Source organism: Rhinichthys klamathensis, unplaced genomic scaffold (assembly GCF_029890125.1).
Source record: "Rhinichthys klamathensis goyatoka isolate OS25496 unplaced genomic scaffold, OSU_Roscu_1.1 h1tg000111l_1, whole genome shotgun sequence".
NCBI lineage: Eukaryota > Metazoa > Chordata > Actinopteri > Cypriniformes > Leuciscidae > Rhinichthys > Rhinichthys klamathensis.
In genome coordinates, this window is record NW_026606649.1 from 5,854,747 (window position 1) to 5,869,034 (window position 14,288).

Sequence of the window (14,288 nt, forward strand, 5' to 3'; positions counted from 1 at the left end):
AAGTAGTTATTTCCAATCGTGCCACATCCCACCAATCTCGAGCAGTTAGTGAGGGGTTGTAGGGCTAGATAATCATTACACTTTTCCAAATACAACAGAGGATCTGCTGTATCCTCCATCCTACCAAATGAAGGAAACTCAAGTTTAATTGGACTTTTACCAAGAGATCTTGTTTTTGTATCTTCATGCACAAAAGGATCATTATGTGTCATAAGACCTCTTTCAGTAACATTCTGCATCGTGGATTGCAATCTTTGAGGGTTAGGGTTAGCTCCTAACTGAAAATCCATAGGAGATGGAAATATAGTTTTAGCAGAAGCATCAAAGAGAAGTAACTGGAAGTGATCTGTTTTTCATGCATTGAACTTCTTGTATTCTTTTATCCACCAGTGTCGTGAGAACAGATATTTCAGTTTCCAACTGATTTAAAGTCTGCACCATTGGAGTCATAACAGCATTGATATCTTTCAGTACTTCAGAATGTAGGTGCTTCACACGCCAGTCTATGTTGGAAGTTATTTGATTCTGGAAATGTTCAGCATGATTTTTCACAATCTGAGCTAATTCCATTTGCTTTTCATTCACCAGTGGTCATAGACTTTTGAGAGAGTTTTGAGATGGTCTCCTTCATTTATTCTTTATATTTCTCTTGGGTATCCAAGAGGGTTTCCATTTTTTAACTTACAACCGTGGAAAGATTGTTTTGAGAAAGACGAATAGTTTCCACAGCTTGAAATGAAGAATCAGTATCTAATTTGTATAGGCCCCCTACAGGAGGAATGTGATGTGGTTGTAAGGAGGGAAGATTTAGAGAATCTTCACACAAATCCATATCCAAAAGGGAACCTTGCGTACCATCAATATGCACAGGACAGGGTGGAGCAATTAAAACATCAGATTCAACTACATTAGCCTGTGAACTTTGCCTTAAGTTAAGAGATGAAGTATATCCAGGTGCTTCATTAACATCAAATAACAAATCCTCCAAATCTGAATTGCTTGTGTAAGTGGTCATTTTTATTTATTTATTTTCTAATTTTCAACAAACCTTAACAGGATATTATTCAGAGTCCCATCTGGGGTGCCATTTTTTATGTAGTGATTTAAGCTGTACCAAAAGGGGTGCCAGTCTGGTATATTATCCAGACAAAATTGTAAATATTCATAAATTAAATCGTCCCAAAGGAATCTAATAAATGTTCTCATCACATTATATGATCCCTATCATATCCTGTTTCTTTGATTTTGTTTTGTCATTTTATCAAATCAAATGACCTTTCACAATCCAGAGCAGGTAAAACAACATATATTCACGTTCATGAAGTGCAATACAAGTTAATAATGCCCATACACAGATTCCACCAGTATTACAATTCCCAACACATTGAACAAGCATAAAAAGTACAAATCATTTACAAATTCATAACTCCTCAATCCATTCAACATTAGTTTCAGTAATGACCATTGAGGGAAAGACCCGCTTTTTTTAGCGGAGTTCATCACATGTAGCTACAAACCTTTCATGCCACGATCTAAATATAATGCCTTAGATCTAATAATAATGCTATAATCAACACTTTCCACAATTGGTTGACCATGACAGATGTAATAGTAATAGCTGTAAACGTGCTAAAAGTTTTCGAGAGAGAGTTCCACATGTACTAATACTTAGCTATTTCATATAAAAAGATGTTAGCCAATCACATCAGAGGGCTAAATTCAGGGTAGGAAAAATGCCTTTTATTTCTAAATTAGGACCATTTTTTATGTAAATGTCACACTAACATTATAAGTGCACCCCAGGAAACATTATAAAACAATGCAGTTCATGAGAGAGTTAAAGAATGAAATCAAAAGGGACCCCATTTACTCATATATTTTTTTTTTAACACTTTTTCATAATTTCGAAATAATATGGGTTGCGAATGCAGTATCATGTTGACTTGTAACAAATATTACATTCAAATAAATTGTTTTTCTTTTCTTTTTACTGCTTTCCAGAAACTCTTTCAGGCAATTGGTCCTCATCTGCAAGAAGGAAAGCCTCTCACAGGTACAGTAGAACAGAGAACTGAACTACACCTCCAAACATAAAAAACACATCCCACATAAATCTAGACACCTGCTAAACTAGGGTGACAAGATGTTTTATGGCTGGAGCTATCCCAGAAAATGTCCGTGTTTTTTTTTTTTTTTTTTACTGTGCATTGAAAAAGTGATTTGGTTTGATTTGGTAGAGTAGTTGGCTAACAATTAACAATTTTTTAAAGGATTTATTAGTTTAGGTTAATGTAAATTTATAAATATAGTAATGATCGTTATAGGGCTGAACTATTAGTCAAAATAAAACTAAAACCGGCATATGGCTTGCGATTATCAAATCACAAAGGCTGTGATTTAATTAAATAAATATAAGCACTGCGTGTTCCAGAGTGAAGCTCGGCAGTGTGTTCTTGTATGTTATGATTTTGCACAGTGTGTGCAGCGTCCCAGCTCACAGTAAATGCTGCTCCACACAAACTCCATTTCTGAGTTTGGGTTGCTTTAACATGCATTTGAGAACAGCAAATGTTGGCAACATGTGCCAACCATCTTGCATAAATACGCAAAGGCAGATGACGTAAATTCCTGTGAAATCTGACCCGACAGCTCAAAATTTAAATCTTACCATAGTGAATTGGAATAAGGCAAGAAGACAATGTGAACACTGTTTGTTTGTTTATTTATTTACTTACTTGCACAATAATTGAATTAGTTAATTTAAGCAACAAAAATAAAAATGTTTAATTCAATTTTTATTTATACAACTTGAAATGTTTTAGTATATGCAGAAATTAACATTAACCAATATTAATAAATACTGTAAAAGTATCATGTACTATGGTCAAAATGTACAAAATCTGCTAAGAACACTGATATTAATAGATGATTAAAAGTGTAATAACAGTGTAAATGCCACTGATATTACACTGCCAAAGTAAAAATGTTTTTATTTCTGAAATATGGTCAGCTAATGCTAAACTGCAGTGTACATAATCACATTTTCTACTTGTTTCCTGTCACAGATGAACATGTTGTGATGGGAAATAAACTGCTGGTGTACATCAGGTGAGGTGACTTTGTACGCAAGTACTGCAATAATGCACAGTTGCAAGCCGTAACACATCTGTTCTTTCTCCTCTGCCAGCTGTTGTTTGGCAGGACGTGCCTATCCATTAGGTGACATTCCTGAAGATCTGGTGCCTCAGGTGAAAAACCAGGTAAGTAGTTTGATTAAACCCAGATAGCATTGAGCAAAAGTGTATTGTTTGGTTAGCAAGTGTACTGCTAATTTCTGCAGTCACACGCTGATGTTCCATACAGTTAAACACCACAACACTCATGTCTGTTTTGTTTGTATGGGGTTTGTATGAGTCACGCCACTCTTTCTGCCTCAGTTATATACAGCACAGATCTCATAGAAAACACAGATCTCATAGAAAACACAAGCGCGTGCGTGTTTAGTATTCTCAGCAGTTTGCTCTCAGCAGGGCTTTTTCCTCTTTGTTGCCCATCCAAAGTGCTCAAGTGATTCGTTCTGGGATGGACGACCTCCAAAGGAACTTAAATACAGACATGGATCTCACACACAACCTAAAGCTAGTCTCTCTCATACAGACACATAGAGTGCTGTCAAACTCTGTAAGTTTGAGTGAAAAGCGTGACAGACTGGGTTGTTTACCTCGATGATGTGTAGAAATGTTCTGTACTCAGACAAGACAGAATGTTCTGGAAAAAAAAGCTTTGGGTTTCAAGATGGGCTGCACGATACACACTGTAAGAAAAAAGATCCATAGAAAAACAGAAAATGTGCATGTAATTTTCTTTCAGGACATTATCGGTTAAGTTTAGAGACATTTCTTTTAACCCTAAAACACAACAAAACACTTATGTAAACACACACTTGTAAAAAAAAATTATGTAAAATGATTATGTAAAATAGTTACAGTACATTGGGTCCCATTTATACAGACGTTTCTGCAGAATATATATATATGTATGTATGTGTGTGTATATATATACAGTATATAATACATGTAAAACACAGTAGTGTACAATACAATATATCTTATGCAACAGGGAGTATTAAAATGAGAGAGGGATTTGTGACCTTGTGTGTGAATTTGGCATATCATCTTTGGGCCTTAAGGGATCATGTTCAAAGACACATGTGCCCAGAGAGACTCCTGTTCCTCTTTGATCCTTCAACACACTGACACACATGCACACATTCCCCTACACACACACACACACACACACACACAGTGTCATATCTGCAGGTCCATGTCCTTGAGCCCACCCTCCTCCCTGCTGTAAAACACAACATTGGCGTCTCAAAGATGAGCACCTCCAGATGATGCCCAATTACATCTTTTTATGTGTGTGTGAATGGGAGATAATGACTAACCTTTTGGTACGTGCTGCTCTCACACAAACACACACGCTAGTGGGAAACTGTACCACCTGGTCACCATGGCAACTAGTCAGCCCTGTACTGTACTCCGATGAGAATGGGTTGAATTTCGATTTAGTTATTGTGTAGAGGGATTGGGCCCTGAGTATATATGCAGAACAAATGAGAGAGATTTAAATTTTACAGTGTTTTTTAACACTTTACTTGAAGCCTATATAATTAATATTTTCATAATGTGTTCAAGAATTCCTTGTTATACGTTGTCATACATAACATCTTTTTAGCAATAATTACAGCCTCAGTTAATACATTATGGCCCGGTTTCACAGACAGGGCTTATATTAAGCCAGGATTAGGCCTTAGTTCAGTTAGGGAATTTAAGTGGCTTTTATAAACGTACCTTAGAAAAAAACATTACTGATGTGCATCTTGAGACAAAACAATGGCACAAGCATATTTTAAGATATGTCAGTGCAAGTTGCTTTCATTTAAAACAGCTCAAACATGCATTTTAGTCCGGGACTAAGCTTAAGCCTTGTCTGTGAAACCGGGGGTATAATAGTTACCTTTTCATGGTTACACAATAATGCATAAATGCATAAAGCACACATCAAAACAAATGACATAACAAAGGAAATTTAGGTTGTTGCATTGATCAGAAGGGACATTAAAGACTTTTACATTGGTACAAAAAAGTTTTTTTTCCTGCTTATATATATTTCTCAAAGAGTACTGAAAATAGTATCACTGTTTCCACAAAAATATTAAGCAGCGCAACTGTCAACTCTCTGTGATAATAATAAGAAATATTTATTGAGCACCAAATCATCATATTAGACTGATTTAATGTGACACTGAAGGCTGGAGTAATGATGTTAAAAAATTCAGCTTTGACATCACAGGAATTAACTGCACTAAAACATATTAATATTGTAAGCTATTTTAAACCGTTGTGATATCTATATTACAATATTACTGGTTTACTATTTTTTTGTTATTTTTTAATAAATGCAGCCTTTGTGGAGACTTCTTCCAAATCTTATTATCCCCAAAATTTTGAACAGTGAATAAATTAATTTAGGCATCACAACATTATAATATACAATTTAAAAATGGACATTCATTTTGAGATTTGCTAAAAAATTACATTGTTTAATTAGTGTTTTTAAAGATTAACTTTAAGTGTTAGATTACAGCAAAGGTAATCTAAATGTACACACACAAAAAAAAACAGCAGTATGCACAATTAAATATCCAGTATCGACCAATACTCTACCTTTTAGTTAAAAAACCCCTCCAATATTTGCCTATAAGCAATATGATAGTGATATATCATTCATCCTTAATTTTAGTTAAACTTATTTTTATCATTAATTTATACAGTACTTACAGGATTCATTAAAACGCAGTGTTGTGCATTTTAAATGGTATTTCTGAATCCATTCCAGGTGTTTGAGTTCCTCATTCGTCTGCACTCGGTGGAGGCTGCACAGGAAGAGGAAGTGTATCCCTACATCCGAACTCTCCTGCACTTCGACACTCGAGAGTTCCTCAATGTCCTGGCGCTGGTGTGTATCAGTTAATCCATAACTCAATAACATATTACTCAATACATGAGTGCTCTAGTAATGTGTTATATGTTATAGTCAGTGTGTACTGTAGTTAATATGCCCTTTCAGATCTGAATGTTAATATCCTTGCTTCACAGACATTTGAGGACTTCAAGAATGACAAACAGGCTCTGGAGTATCAGCAAAGGATTGTGGACATTTTACTGAAGGTTACTGAAACATATTTCACACTCTTTGTTTTTTGCCCCCTTTGTCACACACACACACACACACACACACACACACACACACACACACACACACACACACACACACACACACACACACACACACACACACACACAAACACACACACACACACTTTCCCTCTATTTGTGTAAAAAGCTTTAGTCATTGGAATGTAAATCATGTGAATGGGATCATTTTATCTGCTGGAGAACCGGCTCAGTCCTGCAGTCTTCCTCCCTTTCCTCATCACAGCTCATTCAAGAGTCCTCAGCAACTCAAATCATCATCAATCATCTCTCTCTCTCTCTCTCTCTCTCTCTCTCTCTCTCTCTCTCTCTCTCTCTCTCTCTCTCTCTCTCTCTCTCTCTCTCTCTCTCTCTCTCTCTCTCTCTCTCTCTCTCTCTCTCTCTCTCTCTCTCTCTCTCTCTCTCTCTCTCTCTCCCTCTCCCTCTCCATCTGTAATCATTTGTTCATTCATAATAGACAGAGACCACCAACCAGGCCCCAACTGAATCTCTGATAACTGCCAAAAATTCAGCAAAACGTAAATGCTTGTCATTTTCAAACTTTTTACCATTTTTGAATCCATTTTACAGAATTATACAGATAAAAAAAAAATGTAGGAAAAAAAGCTCTCTATTACAAGTTCTGCTTGGATTAAATTTCTCTAAAATTCCAAACTCACTTGAGAGTGATTATAGAAAGCCTAGGTCAATGTTTTTGAAGTAAGATAATACTACTCTGAAAAAAATTCGGAGTAGCATTTACTTGAAAAAAGCTAGGAAACAAGCATGTATTCAAGTTAGGCTACACACAATTCTTGATGGCTTTAATTAGAAATTCCCAAGTAAAGTTCTAATTACTACAATCTTTTTATTAAAACTCCTGACTGCTTACTATTTTTGTTTTACGTTACTGTAATTCATTTGTGAAGTATTGATACTTATAATGTGTTCAGTACAAATATCTGAAAATAAGCCAATAACACAGACAGACAACATTTTACTTAATTATTTATATTCAATGTCTGAATTGTAAATATATTACCAAATTCATAAAAAAATAAAGCAGTTCTAGCGCTTGCATTAATCATCTGTCATGTTAAAATGTAAAATAATATACTTACAAGCCAAACACAGATGTAGTTTGCTAATGACTGCTATCTCGGATGACTGCATTAGCTAGCAAATCAGTTTGTTAGGATGTAAACTCAACTTGGTTAGCTGTATTAATTGTTTCACTCGGCAACATGTTAAATTGGTTATCCATGTGCATAATAAAACAGAACTAAAATTACAGATGTTATCCAAAATCCTGTTAACATTCAGGAGACCATGCACACCAACATTATCAATAACTTGATAAAAAGATCCTGCACCATGACTTAGTTACAAGAAAGTTAAAAACTCCTGGAATTCGCTTTGGATGTTACTAAATGGCTTAATAATTGAAAACTGTACCACTTACCGTGGTTTAATCTCCTTCCTTGAGTGAAATCTTCTGAAATGTGATGGAAAAACTTCCATTGGACAAGACACATTGAATTAAATGTGACTTTGAAGTAGAATGACTGCAATAGTATTTTCTTGCAAAATATACTCAAATAATCTTCAGAAAAAAACTTTTACAGTGTCTATACACACACTTAACTCCCTGTGTATATACAGTGTCTATACACACACTAACTAATTCCCTGTGTGTGTGTGCACACTTTCCAGGTTATGGTGGACAATTCCGACTTCACCCCATCTCAGGTCGGCTGTCTTTTCACCTTCTTGGCACGACAACTTGCCAAACCAGATAATACCCTCTTTGTTAACCGGAAGCTGTTTGACCAGGTGAAGTGTCTGTATGCTTTTTTCACAGTCCATCTTTTTAGTGCCTCACCTTTTCCATCTACAGTATTCTGGCTTTTTTAAATGTTTTATCAGAGCTGTAATGGTAACAGCAAAAGATTTCTAAGAAGGTGTTAGTTTTGGTAAAGACAATTAGCAGCTTCTGTAAAAATAGCTCACCCACATTAGAAGCGTTATGCTTGTTTTTCTACATGTTAAATATTCCATGATTTTGCACCCTGCACTGGGGCCTGATCTAAATTAGATCGCATCAATTTAAAATCAGTTTGGAAGTTTTTCAGCTACTGTCAGGAAAGTTGACACTTGTGATTTCAGTATTATTCTACCTTTCCTACATGGGAAGATGTTTTGTTGAAGTGTCTTTTATCTGTTGCTCATTGTCTTTTGCAGGTTCTAGAGTTTCTATGTAGTCCAGATGATGACTCTAGACATACAGAAAGACAGCAGGTATAAACGCAACACCCGTCCTAAAACGCTGCTTAATTTGACTCAAGATTAGTTAAAAGATTGATTGATCTTCAAATGATGTGTTGATTTTGGTTGTGTCAGGTTCTGCTGGAGCTGCTGCAGGTCGGTGGTGTGGTCCAGTTTGATGAGGGCCGTCTCCTTGAGCTCGCAGAGAAGGCAGAGTTGTAAGAAATCTTCCAATCAGAAAGCAGAACAGTTTAGCTTCATCCACCAAACAAATAAACAGCTGAAGTGTTTCGACTACATAGTCAAAATGAGTTTGCCCCCCTTTTTTTTTTTAATGATGGGAATGATCAAAACAAATCATACATTTTAAGGGTCCGGCATATGATTCAAGGTGACATATATTTCCATATTCTATGGAAATGTGGTGATTTAATTAAATTTACCTCATAGAGTCAACTCACTAATATGCACCTTTATTAGGTTACTGTAATAGAACATTTCTGTTACAGATACATAAATGTTAGTTATATATTTTCTTGCCAGAATAACTTAAGTGCACATGGGCGAGACAAGACTATGTCCAGATCATATTTCACCCTGAAATCGAAAGAAAGAAATGAGAAATTATATTTTACTTTAATTATATTTTAGGAATTTTTTATTTATTTTAATTATAAATTATTAAAGAATATTTAAGCATATTACATTGGTTACAAAAACAAAAAACAATTCAAATAAATGCTGTTCTTTTGAGCTTAATGTATTCATCAAAGAATCCTGAAAAAAATATCACCATTTCCACAAAAATATTTAGTAGTGCAGCTGTTTTCTTAATTGCTAACAATTTTTTTTTAATTGTAATAATAGTTCACAATATTACTGTTTTACTGTATTTTTGACCAAATAATTTTTTTTTTTTTTTTTTTACGTGAAAATATCGTACTAATCCTAAACTTTGGACGGTAGTGTATATCATGATAGTATTTGTTGCACTGACTTTATGCTGATTAAAAATAAACTAACTTTGTTATTCAGTATTTTTTCTTGCATTACAGTAAAGTAATGAGAATGTAATGATAATCACCTTTAAGGATAATGAGGGGGAAAATGTGGCTAATTGTGTTGAAATGTCTCAATGCAAAAGAAAAAAAGTTAAAGTAATTGCCCTAAAAATAGTCACATGGAAATTACTACCAGGAAAAATAGTTACAGTAAGCGTATGTGATCCACTCTAAGCTAGACTCCAAAAGCCACGAGGTTGCAGTTAAATCATAAATAAATCTAATGAATTCAGCTGAATGTATCATATTGATTTCCTCAAGGTGAAGACATTGAAATTGTGATCTTTATACTGAAGATCAAACCTTTCTATTGTTGTTTCTCTTTTTGTTCTCTCTCTTTCAGTTATCAAATCTGTGAGTTTATGTATGAAAACAAGCACCTTTACGACAAAATATTCGACTGCTACCTGAAAGACCCTTTGAGAAAGGTACTTGACCTCAATCCCTCCCTTTTCACTCTTTTCGTTCCTGTAATTCTTGTTATTCCTGTACTTAATCTTTATCTCTAACTCCAGGAGGAGCTCTTCAACTACATCCATAACATTCTGTCCATGCCGGGCTACAGCTCAGAGGAGAAACATTTGGTGTGGGTCAAAGGCCTTCAACACATCAAGGTGAGTCAAACAAGGCTTCAAATAATTCTTCCTTTTGAGCACACTCCAGGTAGAGAGAGCTCAGGCTTCAGAAAGCTAATTTAAGGCCCTATTCTCATCAGGCCCCGCTCTCTCTCATCTTGTTCAGTCAATGGTCTTTGTCCAAATGACTTCCTCTGATTGTTCAAATTGAGAACACTAAAATCAGTCGATGCCACCACATCGTTTGAAAGTCTTTCGGTTGACTCCACATTGAAAATCTGGGTTTAAACTTTGAAATAAATTGTTTTTTTTTTAGAAATAGAATCATGAAACATAAAATAAAGGATAAATGAAAATGATGATTAGCAAAATTGTGACTAAACACGTCAGCTTATTTGTACAAAATATGTTGTTGCTTCAGTTGAAGCACAAAAGATGCTCTTTGAACATGCTGGACTACAATGATCATCATTTTGATCAAACTTGTGGAGTCCTTGTCAGTTCGAGCCTACTGTATCATATTTGATACAGGCCTGTACATTACCTATATGATCAAAACTTTGCTGAGAGACCTGCGGTACACAAATTTCAACATGCCTTCTGATTGATAATTTATATTTTTTTAGTAAGTAAAATGCCTTTTAGTATAATTCGAAAACTGTAAACTGTAAGAATAGATTTTATTTTGTTAGTAATATATTTCAAGATGAACACTTACTGGACTGAAGCAAATTAGGTTCACTTAATGATCCATACATCATGTTTTAGAAAAATCATGTTAAAATGTGAGAATCAAATATGATACAACAGGCTTTTGAGGAAAGTTTATTTGGTCATCTCTCATGATTGTATTGTCAAAACACCTTTTCATTTAGCGCTTTTTACAAAACAGCTTTACAGTGATAACAGGAAAATAATGCAACAAAGTTTGTCTAGAAGAAAATAGATTCATAGTCCAGTTTAAGTAAGTTCAGTGATGGTTTATTTTTGTTATAAAAAAGTTATTAATTTAGTTCATTTATATATATATATATATATATATATATATATATATATATAAATGAACTAAATGAATAACTTTTTTATACAAATAAGAAATTATTATGCCAATGACATTTGTAATAAAAAAAGAGTTTATAAAAAAAATGGATGTATTGAAACCTGATTTTTTTTTAAATCTCATCAGTTGTTCTCATTGTTTTTCTGTTGTAGGATTTGGTCAGCTTAAACTCGGCTAAGACAGCTGAGCTGGTGGCGGTGCACTTTACAGATGAGGTGCAGTCTATCATCACATCTCTGCAGGTATACAACATTGTTGACTTTAGGACTTGACGTTGGCTTCATGGGAGTGTTAAAAAGCTCCGCTATCCCATTAGCACATGTTCCAGACAGTGAAATGAAGGTTCAAATCCGCCCTATACTGTTTTCTGATGGCATTCTACATTACATTCAGTTACATGACATCAGAACAATTATTACATTCGCTGAAAAATACAGGGAGACTTAAATTGAATGCACTCTGTTGCACACACACACAATTTATCTTTCGACAGGCTGGACTGTTAAGAAAAGCACTTCTAAAGGAGCCTGTCAGTGTTGTATTGTCTGTTTGATTCCCCTTGGTGTGTGTTAATGTGTTTGTGCATTGTCTCTTCTCCTATACACTCATCTTAAGATAGTGTCAGTGAATGTCTGTGAGAGGGAAGAGGCCCCCCTGAGGCCCACGTGTGTGTGTGTCAGTAAATGGATTAGGCTCTATCTGCAGTGCTGTGTGTAATTGGGTTTGCGTTATCTTTCGCACACTGTCAGGAAGGTGCTAATTGAAAAGCCTGCTTGTTCAAACAAATGTGCCGATAAGAAGAAGATACAAGGGGAATGAGGGGAAAATAAACAAGTTTTAAGGGTTTTTTTCACATCAAAGACTAGTGTGAGAATAACATTAATACTGTTTTAATGATTTGTAGTTCATTAAAGTATGGAGCATTTGGTAAATTGATGAAGATGATTAGGACAAGAAAAATAATGGTCAAACTGAGCAGATTTTTTCTCTCATAGGCCAGACCCATGACATGCTCAGGGTTAACCATTTTATATGGTCTCTTTTTTTTTTTTTTTGCAGGAGTGTAGATCTCAGTAAGCAGGCGCTGAATTGATGGCTTCAATGATTATAAAGGGAGCGCTCTTTGCTCGCTTTTCTTTATAACCATATAATTTGAATAAAAGTTTTGTTTTCCATGCTGCTCACTACACTGCAAAGTTTCTGGATTTATAAATGTATTTAATTGTGTGATTAAATCCTAAACTGCAATGATTGATGGTGATATAGCCATTGCGTTAGCATAAAGGCGCAAAACAATCTGATACTCAGGGCCAGATGTACTAACGCTTTTGTGCCCACTTCAGGCGTATTTGTTTCGCAAAGTGCGCATAAAACCATGGCGAGGTATGTACGAACGGGACGCACCGAGATGAAAGCGCAGACTGCCTGTCGCGGGAACTGAAAATGGCAAAATGCACTTTTCGTGTCATATTCATGGGATGGTCAAAGGGGAAAGTGGGAGTGTCACATAAAGAGATGGGAGGGGAAGCGTAAACTGTGCCTAATAATGTATTCCGCGTTATGTACAGAAAAAGCCAGTGAAAGTGAGCCTCCGCGTGAAAATTCTCCGCCTCTTAAAAGCAGGTGTAACTTAGGAAGCTGGTTTCCTGGCATATGCCTCCTGGTGAAATGGCAGCAGTAATCCGAGCAATACGAAGACATAGGCTAAGGAGACGAGCTGAAAAGATTTTTGCCACAATAATCACACTTTTTCAGTTGAGTGAAAACGAAATCATTAAGCGTTACAGATTAAGCAGCCAGTTACGGGAAGAAATCAAAGATGACATCGAATCTCCGACTCAGCGTTCACATTCCATTCCAGCAGTTCTTAAACTCCTCACTACATTACAATTATTGGCATCAGGATCATTTCAAACAGTCATAGCATCAGCAGTGAGAGGAGGAGGCCCATTCAATTGCGCGTTTAAATACGCACAATTTACGGTATAGTGGGTGGGGACAGGCGCTGATTACCTGATGAACTGCAAGTTTGGTACATAACACGCACACTGCGGTTTCACATCAAGCGCTTTCTGCGTCTTGGCCATGGCGCTATTAACGTTCGCAAATGTACGTACATCTGGCCCTGAATGTCAAAATAAATGTGAATTAAGTAAATGCAAAATATACCTGCCACTTGTTCTATGTAATGTCTGAAAGTTTTTTGTGCGTATTTTATTCCCCCCCCCCTTCCACTCTTTTTTATAAACAATGTTTACTTATAATTATTATCATCTTAAATAATAAACTAATTTATTTTAATTAATATTTTTATTTTCAAATAGTTAAATATTTCCAAAAGTTTTTTGTATTGGTACCAACTATCGTGACAACTCTTCACAAAGCAATGTGAGAGTTTGTTTTTTGTCATCAAAGTACATAAAGAAAGGATTGGTGGTTGTTTTAACACGATTTCTTTCTTTCTTTCTTTCTTTCTTTCTTTCTTTCTTTCTTTCTTTCTTTCTTTCTTTCTTTCTTTCTTTCTTTCTTTCTTTCTTTCTTTCTTTCTTTCTTTCTTTCTTTCTTTCTTTCTTTCTTTCTTTCTTTCTTTCTTTCTTTCTTTCTTTCTTTCTTTCTTTCTTTTAGTTTGAAACCACTTTGAAATCGATTTAAATCTGAAATCTGTGGCCAGTTGCATTAAATACAGCCAAATATCAACCGGACAAATAAACACAGTCTGGATGAAAAAGCTGAATAGTATATTAATACAGACATTTAACTCAAAGATTAGATGAGTACATATTTAATTTTCTCAAAAATTAAATGCAGCCAAATATCAACCAGACAAGTAGAAATGGTCTTGTTGAAAGGCTGAATATAGTGTATTAATATAGACCTCATAGTATAACAATATAAACAATAAAGAATACAAAATTAGTTTTCACACAATCATAAGAGAACGAGAGAAAGGGAAATTTCCCGTCTACTCAGTTCCCTGCGCATATTATACATATTATGCAGACCGCGCGTGATCAGAGCCATAGATTCTTATCGTAGAGATGCAGAACCATAATCTACGCGCTGCCTCGGC

General features: G+C 35.3%; 1 protein-coding gene across 1 annotated transcript in view; it reads left to right on the forward strand.

The window, feature by feature from the left end:
* vps8 (VPS8 subunit of CORVET complex) overlaps positions 1 to 14,288 on the forward strand; it is a 163,294-nt gene that overhangs the window by 66,349 nt on the left and 82,657 nt on the right. The window contains exons 23-33 of the mRNA XM_056254327.1: positions 2,002 to 2,053; positions 3,066 to 3,108; positions 3,188 to 3,260; positions 5,902 to 6,021; positions 6,162 to 6,233; positions 7,971 to 8,090; positions 8,499 to 8,555; positions 8,658 to 8,740; positions 9,927 to 10,011; positions 10,099 to 10,197; positions 11,371 to 11,460. Of these exons, the coding sequence (XP_056110302.1) occupies positions 2,002 to 2,053; positions 3,066 to 3,108; positions 3,188 to 3,260; positions 5,902 to 6,021; positions 6,162 to 6,233; positions 7,971 to 8,090; positions 8,499 to 8,555; positions 8,658 to 8,740; positions 9,927 to 10,011; positions 10,099 to 10,197; positions 11,371 to 11,460 (894 nt within the window). The remainder of the gene's footprint in view (positions 1 to 2,001; positions 2,054 to 3,065; positions 3,109 to 3,187; positions 3,261 to 5,901; positions 6,022 to 6,161; positions 6,234 to 7,970; positions 8,091 to 8,498; positions 8,556 to 8,657; positions 8,741 to 9,926; positions 10,012 to 10,098; positions 10,198 to 11,370; positions 11,461 to 14,288) is intronic.